This window comes from Triticum aestivum, chromosome 6B (assembly GCF_018294505.1).
Source record: "Triticum aestivum cultivar Chinese Spring chromosome 6B, IWGSC CS RefSeq v2.1, whole genome shotgun sequence".
Taxonomy (NCBI): domain Eukaryota; kingdom Viridiplantae; phylum Streptophyta; class Magnoliopsida; order Poales; family Poaceae; genus Triticum; species Triticum aestivum.
The window spans coordinates 619843173-619853146 of record NC_057810.1 but is presented as its reverse complement, the minus strand read 5'-3'; the positions used below and the strand labels follow the sequence as shown (position 1 = coordinate 619853146).

The window sequence follows — 9974 nt, the reverse complement described above, 5'->3', positions numbered from 1 at the left end:
GCTTTTCTCATTATAAGAAATTGTCCAGGCTTGTCCCTTGCTACAAAAAGGATTGGGCCACCTTGCTGCACCTTATTTACTTTCATTTCTTGTTACCGGTTACAAATTATCTTATCACAAAACTATCTGTTACCTACAATTCCAGTGCTTGCAGAGAATACCTTACTGAAAACCGCTTGTCATTTCCTTCTGCTCCTCGTTGGGTTCGACACTCTTACTTATCGAAAGGACTACGATAGATCCCCTATACTTGTGGGTCATCACAAAGTAGCGTAAGTATTTCCCTCAGTTTTTGAGAACCAAGGTATCAATCTAGTTGGAGGCTCCTCAAAAGTCCCACGCACCTACACAAACAAACAAGAACCTCGCAACCAACACGATAAAGGGGTTATCAATCCCTTCACTGTAACTTGCGAAAGTGAGATCTGATAGAGATAATAAGATAAGATAAATATTTTTGGTATTTTTATGATATAGATTGGAAAATATAAGATGCAAATAGAAGTAGATAGAAAACTTTTATGATAAAAGATAGACCCGGGGGCCATAGGTTTCTCTAGTGGCTTCTCTCAAGATAGCATAAGTATTACAGTGGGTGAACAAATTACTGTCGACAATTAATAGAAAAGTGCATAGTTATGAGAATATCTAGGCATGATCATGTATATAGGCATCACGTCCGCAACAAGTAGACCGACTCCTGCCTGCATCTACTACTATTACTCCACACATCGACCGACTCCTGCCTGCATCTAGAGTATTAAGTTCATAAGAACAGAGTAACGCATTAAGCAAGATGACATGATGTAGAGGGATAAACTCAAGCAATATGATATAAACCCCATCATTTTATCCTCGATGGCAACAATACAATACATGCCTTGCTGTCCCTGCTGTCACTGGGAAAGGACACCACAAGATTGAAGCCAAAGCTAAGCACTTCTCCCATTGCAAGAAAGATCAATCTAGTAGGCCAAACCAAACTGATAATTCGAAGAGACTTGCAAAGATAACCAATCATACATAAAAGAATTCAGAGGAGATTCAAATATTTCTCATAGATAAACTTGATCATAAACCCACAATTCATCGGATCTCGACAAACACACCGCAAAAAGAGTTACATCGAATAGATCTCCAAGAAGAGGAAGGAGAACTTTGTATTGAGATTCAAAGAGAGAGAAGAAGCCATATAGCTAACAACTGTGGACCCGAAGGTCTGTGGTAAACTACTCACAACTCATCGGAGAGGCCTTGGAGATGATGTAGAGGCCCTCCGTGGTCGATTCCCCCTCCGGCGGAGCGCCGACGAAGGCTACATGATGGGATCTTGCGGATACAGAAGGTTGCGGCGGTGGAAATAGTTTTTCGTGGTGCTCTTGAATGTTTTTGGGGTCCATGGATATATATAGGAGGAAGAAGTAGGTCGGTTGACGCTCGAGGGGCCCACGAGGGTGGGGGGCGCGCCGGGCACCCTCGTGGCCGCCTTGTTCGCTTTTTGACGTCCACTCCAAGTCTCCTGGATTGTGTTTGTTCCAAAAAGACCGCTCCCGAAGGTTTCATTCCGTTTGATATTCCTTTTCTTCGAAACACTGAAATAGGAAAAAAAAACAGCAATTCGGGCTGGGCCTCCGGTTAGTAGGTTAGTCCCAAAAATGATATAAATGTGTAGAGTAAAGCCCATAAACATCCAAAACGGGTAATATAATAGAATGGAACAATCAAAAATTATAGATACGTTGGAGACGTATCAACCAACGTTCTGATTTCAAACTCCCATGGCAACTTTACTTGAGGAACAAATAAAGTTGACTCAACTGCCCCTGATTTTCACTTGTGATCCAGAAGAACATCGTCTCTGACTTTGAAGAAAAACGCGACGCACAAAGATATTTCTCTTGACTTTACTTGGAGATAGGTTTATGATTGCGTATTCAATAAAGACCTAAACGTGGACTAATTTGGACCCCCCCCCCCCCTAATATTATGATTTTCCCTAGGACTCAAATGAAATTACTGAAACAAAGAGAAAGAACTACGCCTTCTCGTTGTTTTCATTCTTCTTCCGCAGTCAATTGTTCCTCGGACAACATACCGAACCAATCGCTCTGAACAACAATTTTTAGGGGCCAACTTCGATACTCAATCTTCTCAATAACTCGACAATCTTCTCTGGAGATGTAGCAATCTTCACTACAACGCTCGCAATCTTCTCAGAAGTTTTAGCAAACTTATCAATAATTCAAACTACCATTTTTACTCTTTCACACTAGCATACACATTAGACTCTCAACTATTTTGTTCAACAATCTCCAAGACACTCAGTGGGTAGTAGATGCACCTACACTTATCAGTGGGTATTAGATGCACCTACACTTATCTCCCACCTAGCCTCCTTTGTTATGCTCCTTGTCCCTTAGTATTTCACCATCAACTTGGATCTTACTCACTCTATCATGGTTTGAATTGTCGTGTCCCTAAGATTTAATATGTATCTGATGAAGATTTTACTAACGTTTTAACAACTAGACCAGTCTTGCAGTTAAAGTCCATTCCATGCCTAGCCCAAGGCTTCCGTGCTGACCCCCCCACCCCCGCATAGATGGCACGAGCTTTGACATGCAATGTAAGAAGGAAGCTTCCAATATATAAAGGAACCAGAGCCATAAGTTGGTTAAAAGCCTGAAACACAGGGCTTGCAAATAAACTCTCGCAATCTAGTGGATGGAAAACAACCCTAGGTTTGATCAGTCCGACGTGGTCTCATCTATCGGCTCCACCTCCATTGACATCACATGCTTTTGACCCGTCCCCACATTTTGTTGAATGTTGTCCATGGCTCGGTCTAGATGTTTGCGCCTCTAAGGCCACTATGTATTGTGCCTAAGAAAACACATAACTACATCTTTTGTCCCAAACTACTTGAAGTTTTAATTTTGTCTAGGTCAAACCGGATATATAAGAGCATCTACAACCACGTACCTCTAATTCGACCCCTCAAACGTCCGCGGGCACGACCGATCAGTGACCGGGCATGCCCGTTTTGAGCCCCTATCTGTCTGTCCACGGCCACGATCCTCATTCTTTTTCTCATATGTCTGGTTACTTGCACATGATTGTTGAAGACAAAGAGAGAGAGAGAAAATGAATAAAGAAAGAAAAAATGTGGTCAGGGGTGGGGCCACGTCCTACGTGCGTACTGACTGGGCGAGCCCTCATTCGTCCCTACATTTGAGATGGATATGAGGGTTCGGGGACAACCTGGACATATATGGATGATATGAGAGGTCCGGTTGAGTCATTTTTTCCTTCTCTGTCCTGTCCGATCACTGACCGTGCGCGTCCGTGGGTGTATGAGAGATTCTTTGAGGGATTTGCTAATATTTATAACATCAAATGCAAACAATATCACAAAGCTGGAATAGCTCAGTTGGCTAGAGCGTGTGGCTGTTAACCACAAGGTCGGAGGTTCAAGCCCTCCTTCTAGCGTAATTATTTTTTGGAAACAAAATCGCTTATCAATCTCTATATTTTTCCATTATTTTTTATATAACATGAAAATATATCAAACGATCAATCTAATGAAACTAAGTTGATGTTGTTCATGATAACATGTTTTCCATAAACTCAGTAAGGTGCGCAAAACAATTGTTACCAGCCAAGGTTGTGGATGACACACACAGTTGCGGAACAAGACGTTCTTGCTACAACGAAATGCTATGTCCAAATGTCTAACCAAACACCCATCACAGCTTCTTAAGGTCTAAGGATTGGCGTTGACAATCGGGTAGCCGGTTGTAAACCAAGTTAACCAGGGTTGATTATCTTATACTACTAGCATATGCATTGGAGTACTCTATGCATTGCTAGTGCTACAAAACTAAACTAAAACACTAGCCAAAGCCCGTGGAATGCGGTATCTCCATGCCTATCCGGTCCCTATCGAGTAAACAACCTGCAAAACCACTCCAGCATCCGTAGGACTAGCAGCAAAGCTAGCGGCACTCACATTCAGCGACAGGCCATTTCACAAATCAACATGCTTTGTACTCCTCGTTATTTTACTCGCTACGAGCATCCGATGCAGTCGTGCGCGACGCAAGGTCCAAGTGCATCCCATGCAGATAAAGATCACGCGTGCGGGGGCTACAGGACAGGGGAGACACGCGAGAGACACGGCGCAGCGCGGGCAGCCGGTTTAATGTGGCCACAGAGACGTCCTACCGGGTGACAGCCTGGGCGCCCAATCCCTGTCCTTACATTAAGGATGGACGTATTGTGTCGTATGCACGGCAGGACGTGGAAGGAGTACGTACGCGTACATAACTATGGGCATCATCATACGCGTCGTTACTCCGTATTTACTGGCCTGTTTCCGATCGGCTGGTATAGTTACATACCTACCATCGGTAATGATCAAGTAAGTACTCGTCGGGTACGATCAGCCACAGGGCACATCACCCCGTGTTTTTACTGGTGTAAGTCAGTACTTTGCACAGTAAAACGGTGCAGTTTACAGGGTGAGCTATGGATATTCGGTACCACTTCGGGAGTACTGGTCAGTACTGGGCGCTAGCTTAACGCGCTGCTAGACTGTTCCTGACTGTAAAACGGCAGCACGCCATCATTGTGCACGGTTAGGTGCTCCTAACACTAACGGAACTGTAGGAGATTATATATCGAGATCATTGCCACTTAAATGCCGGAGAAAGTTGGGATAACCTGTACGAGTGTAACCGTTACGGGTGCCCACGCGACCTTTTTCTCCTCATTTGGAACGACGCGGCGCCGACTGAGATCGCGCCGAAGCTGGCAAAAACAAGGGAAACGCCATGAGCGGCGATACGACGGTACGGTGGCGTTATCAGCAGTCTGCCAAACCGCCGAATGGCATTGAGCTGGCTAGTGGCTGGCCGCCCGCCCACCGTGTGAGGAAACGGGAAGACGCCGCATGCGTTGCCGGTGGCCGGTGCGGCAACGAGGCCACGAAGAGCTACAATCCCTGAGCCACCCACAATGTCGATCATGATGATGGCTGGCGGAACGTTTCCTGGAGCAGAAGATGCCAAGGCGTCGTCGGCGTCGCCCAGCTGGCCTGAATCATTCGCTCGAAAGGAGCCCGAGAGCTGATGCCGCTCCTGCTGTGTTCGGCAGACACGTACGCCAAAATGTGAGTGAAAACAGGATGTTCATCATTGTTGTTGATGACTGGACACACGATATTTGTCTTTCTTTTTAAGGGGAACACACGATATTTGTCGATGGAGAGGGCACGATCTGTCGACATGCACGCACGTACGTTAAAAGTGGTGCGATCGGGCTCACCGGCCACTTGTTCCTTCACTCGCTCACTCGGCCGGATCGATCCAACGGCCCACGGGCACCCACGAGGACCTTCTGACAGGGAGGCCTGGACGTCCACGTACGGGCGCACGCGTGTCCCTCCGGCTGCACGGCTGGCGCCTGGCGGGCGGCCGTCTGTCCGGCAGCGGCTGCTGGTGCTCGACGAGCAATGAGCGGGCGGATTCACTCACGAGCGCGTCGTGAGGCGTAGTACGTGGGGCCAGTCCGGCCGGCGACGCGCCTAGCCGCTTCACCACCAGCTGGCGGCTAGCCGTACGCTACGCAGATCTCTAGGCGACGCCGGAACACGTCGGATCGGATGAGGATGGGATGGCGCCCTATCGCGCGCATTAAAACGTGCGGATCGCGCCCTACGGTGATGGGCCGGGCTGTGGGTCCTGAACTTTCGCTCGCTTCGGCCGTGCCCTACCAAGATGGGCCTGCAGGCTAGGCACTAGTCGGATCGCAGCGAGGATCAGGACTGGGGCGGCCTTAACTCGGCCATCAGCTTTACTGGATCATCTCTAAGTGCTGTCAGGCCTGCCAGATCGCATCGCTGATTGATAGATCGACGGCGAGCTGTTCCGCGCTACCCATTTTCGCGTAGATGATCATGGGTTAACATTGCACTGTTCCACGGTCATGTCTTCCTTCCTTCTTTTGCCAACCCCGTTCCACCAAGCGCCAGCCCAACGCCAGTGCCGAGGGCCGCGCGGCGCGACGGACAAACCTGCTACACTGTGCCCCAGTACCGAAGTACTCCCAGTGCACTGTTGCCATACACCCGATCCGCCAGCACCAAAAAAGCTCAAACGGCCCGGCCCGGCCCTCCCCCAACGTTCGTATTCCTTCCCGTTCCCGTGCTGCCCAGCCGAGGTGCGAGCTGCGAGCGAAGCAGCTTTCAAACGCCTCGAGAAGCCAACCCTGCTTTTACCCACTCCCGCAGCCCCCACTTTACCCCATCCGGCCGCGATCACGAAACTGCCCCCGCGGCGTCGCGCGCAGGCACGCTCACGCAACGGTCCCCGAGGGACAAAGCGACGGGGCATAAGGGTAATTCGGCCTCGCTGCTACAGCTGGGCGCGAGCAGGAGCACGCAAGAAGCCAGCTGTCAGTGACCGTTCGGGCAGGCAGCGGCGCGCGGCCAAGGACGCCCCCTCTTTACTTTGGCCGCAGAAAGAAAAGAAAGCAGCGGCACCCCTCATTCATACGTCACGCGGTGGATGTCCCTCGGTACCATGGCCACCACCTTTGCGGTGCTCCACTGTCTCTCGCTCCCTCTATAAAACCCCGGCCCGATCCCCTCCAGTCCATCACCGGTTCACGAGCTGAAACAGAGCATCCTAGGCAAGAAGAGAAGCGACCCACCACCTGAGAGCAGCGGCAATGGCGTCCTTCGGTTCCATGGCGGTGGCGCTCGTGGTGTGCGCAATGCTGCTGCAGACCTGCGCCGCCACGAGGAGGCTCCAGGCGCTGGTGCAGGAGCAGCCCATCACCATGAAGTACCACAAGGGCGCGCTCCTCTCCGGCCGCATCGCCGTCAACCTCGTCTGGTACGGCAACTTCTCCGCGCCGCAGCGCGCCATCGTCACCGACTTCGTCTCGTCGCTGGCCTCCGCGTCCCCGGCGCCGCAGCCGGAGCCGTCCGTGGCCACGTGGTTCAAGACGGCGCAGAAGTACTACGCCAGCTCCAAGGCCCGCTTCCCGGCCCTGGCCCTCGGCTCCCACGTCTTCGACCAGTCCTACTCCCTCGGCCGGCGGCTCCGGGAGCGGGACCTCGTTAGGCTCGCCGCGCGCGGCGGGCCCAGCCGCGCCATCAACGTGGTGCTCACGGCCGACGACGTGGCCGTCGACGGGTTCTGCATGAGCCGCTGCGGCTCGCACGGCGCCTCTCCGCGGTCCCGCGCCGGGCGGTTCGCGTACGTGTGGGTGGGCAACCCGGCGACGCAGTGCGCCGGGCAGTGCGCGTGGCCGTTCCACCAGCCGCAGTACGGCCCGCAGACGGCGCCCCTCGCGCCGCCCAACGGCGACGTCGGCGTCGACGGCATGGTGGTGTCCCTCGCGTCCATGATCGTCGGCACCGTCACCAACCCCTTCGGCAACGGCTTCTTCCAGGGCCCGGCCGAGGCGCCGCTGGAGGCCGCCACGGCGTGCGCCGGGGTGTACGGCAAGGGGGCGTACCCCGGCTACGCGGGCTCGCTGCTCGTGGACCCGGCCACCGGCGCGAGCTTCAACGCGAATGGAGCCCACGGCCGGAAGTACCTGGTCCCGGCGCTCGTGGACCCCGACACGTCCACCTGCTCCACCTTGGGGTAGGCTCTACGTAGGACCATGATGGTGTGTAGTTATAGTTGCGGTGGCGTTTGTTGCTGTGTGGAGAGTGTTCCACCTTCCACGCGCGTGCTAATGTTAATCTGTGTGCCTGTAGAGGCGTTGAGATGAGATTCTTTCATTTGTTGAATGAAGAAAAGTTTACTATTAATGTAAGAGAACATCGTTCGGAAACTAACATTGTTACTGGTATCATTTTGGTGCTCATGGTGGGGGTTAGGATTTTAAAGCAGAAACTCGAGCATACATCAAAATGGCATGCATAGTAGTACTCCATTAAAATACTGAGTGAAGGGATATATGTCTTGTTCACTCACAGTCACAGGTCACGTGTGCAAAGCCCTGGTTCGCAGTTGATAACATACAGATGACCTCCAGTTAACATTAATAAATAATTATATAGTTGTCAGCTCAATAAAGTAAAAGAGATGGCTCCGGGGACTGTGAAATGCGCGAGTATGTCCCCTGTGTCGTGTGCGAGCAGAAACCCTTCTGCTTTACTCTGGAAAACATAGGGCTGGCAAGGTCAAAAACATGACACCAAAATGCAGAGATTCAGAACTAAGACAAGAGGAACAGACTGCATCATCACCATGGAACTAGGTGGTGCATGGTTAGCGTTGAAATAAACTACTTAGTTTCGCGTGCAGGAAGCCGGGCGATGAGAAAAGTCTGTGGTGTCACAGTGAAATGCATGGAACGCTGATGTGAAATTGAGGCGATTTCAAAGTTAATTAATGATTTACAGATGATTGAAACACAAACCGACCTTAGCTCAGTTGGTAGAGCGGAGGACTGTAGTCGTTGCAGATAAATCCTTAGGTCGCTGGTTCGAATCCGGCAGGTCGGATTTTTTCATGCTTTTTCTTCTGTCTTATATTATTTTTTAGGATTTTTTTTGAAACGGAGGTAAAAGATTTGCCTCATCCATTAAATAAGAGAAGAATAGAATTTGGAGTTTTACATACAAAACGGCATGGTAATACTCTCGTACAATAATACGCCCTAGTTTCTTAGCACCTGCCGTATCCCATAGTTTTGCCTCGAGCACGATATTTTGGAGCAGGATAGGTGGCGGCGCACTCTTCTTGCGAAACACACGCGCGTTTCTCTCATTTCAAATAGTCCAAGAGACGAGCATGGTGAGGGAGGCCATCGCTCGTCTATTGGGGTTTCGCATGTCAGTCTTTCTATCCCACTATCGCATGAGGGAATCCTCAAGGTGCTAATTGGAGGTGTCCATGTGCACAAGACCAAACTTGTCGATGACCAATCGCCAGAGCCTAATGGAGAAGCGGCACTTGACGAAGAGGTGGATGCCCGATTCTTGCTCACGTTTGCAAAGCGGGCAAGCCCCAACGTTATCCCAACCACGCCGCTCCAATCGGTCGGCGGTCCAGTTCCGGTCTTGCAAGGTCAACCAGGCGAAGAATTTAACCTTAGGGGGGGGGGGCAAGCTCTCCAAACCATGTGGTGAATGGGCGAGTGCGTCAATCCAAGGAATTGAGCCTTATATGATGTGGCCGCCAAGTACTGCCCATCATCAGCATGCTTCCAAACAATGCCGTCCTAAACGTGATCGTCAAGATGGAAGTCATGCACAAGATCCCAAAGCGAGAAAAATTCCCGGATGTGTGCGACACAGACAATAGAGTCATGCTTGATGTGGGTCATCCAAGCGTTCCCTCGAAAGGCCTGACGAAGCGTCGATCTCTTCCTTTTTGAGGCTTGAAAAATAAGCGGGGCAATATCCTTGGGCTTGCAACCAAGCAACCATGGGGAGTCCCAGAATGGTGTTTTTGCACCATTGCCAACAATGATTGTGGTGGAGGCACAGAAGAAATCCATATCTTCCTCGGTGCATGGGTTTCCCAAGCCAACCCAAAGCTTGGTAGGCTCCTTCCATTCGTACCATGGCCACCTTAGCCGCAAGGCCCGAGCAAACTTCTTGGTGTTGAGGACGCCAAGCCTCCATAGATCGTAGGCCTACAGACCATGTCCCAATTGACTTTACATTTTGCGCCGGTCGTCTTGTCCGACCCTGACCAGAGGAAGGCCCTCTAAATCTTGTTGAGATTATGAAGTGTGCCCTGTGGCACAATGAGAGACGTGATCGAGAAGACCACTTGAGAGGTGATGACTGATCTGACAAGGGTAGTGCGCCCAATAGTTGTGATGGTTTGTCCCTCCCAAGTTACTAATTTTCCGTCCGCCTTGTCTTCAAGATACTGGAAGTCGACCTTCCGAAATTGTCGTACTGAGAGCGGGAGGCCCAAATATTTGATTGGGAATCCGGCGCG

The 9974-nt window shown here is 50.7% G+C and overlaps 1 protein-coding gene and 2 non-coding genes across 3 annotated transcripts; all 3 read left to right on the top strand.

The window, feature by feature from the left end:
• Positions 1-3415: 3415 nt before the first annotated feature.
• On the top strand, positions 3416-3489 carry TRNAN-GUU (transfer RNA asparagine (anticodon GUU)). Its single transcript has one exon. It is a non-coding gene; the product is annotated as a tRNA-Asn (tRNA).
• Positions 3490-6573: 3084 nt separating this feature from the next.
• On the top strand, positions 6574-7825 carry LOC123138334 (protein PHOSPHATE-INDUCED 1 homolog). Its single transcript, XM_044558300.1, has one exon. It carries the CDS (start codon positions 6730-6732, stop codon positions 7657-7659), a length of 930 nt encoding a protein of 309 aa, XP_044414235.1. The 5' UTR covers positions 6574-6729; the 3' UTR covers positions 7660-7825.
• A 613-nt stretch (positions 7826-8438) lies between these two features.
• Positions 8439-8524, top strand: TRNAY-GUA (transfer RNA tyrosine (anticodon GUA)). Its single transcript is given in 2 exon segments — positions 8439-8475; positions 8489-8524. It is a non-coding gene; the product is annotated as a tRNA-Tyr (tRNA).
• The last annotated feature ends 1450 nt before the right edge of the window (positions 8525-9974 follow it).

Excerpts from the sequence above, each read along its gene's own strand:
- LOC123138334 (XM_044558300.1), top strand. The coding sequence starts at position 6,730 with ATGGCGTCCTTCGGTTCCATGGCGGTGGCGCTCGTGGTGTGCGCAATG.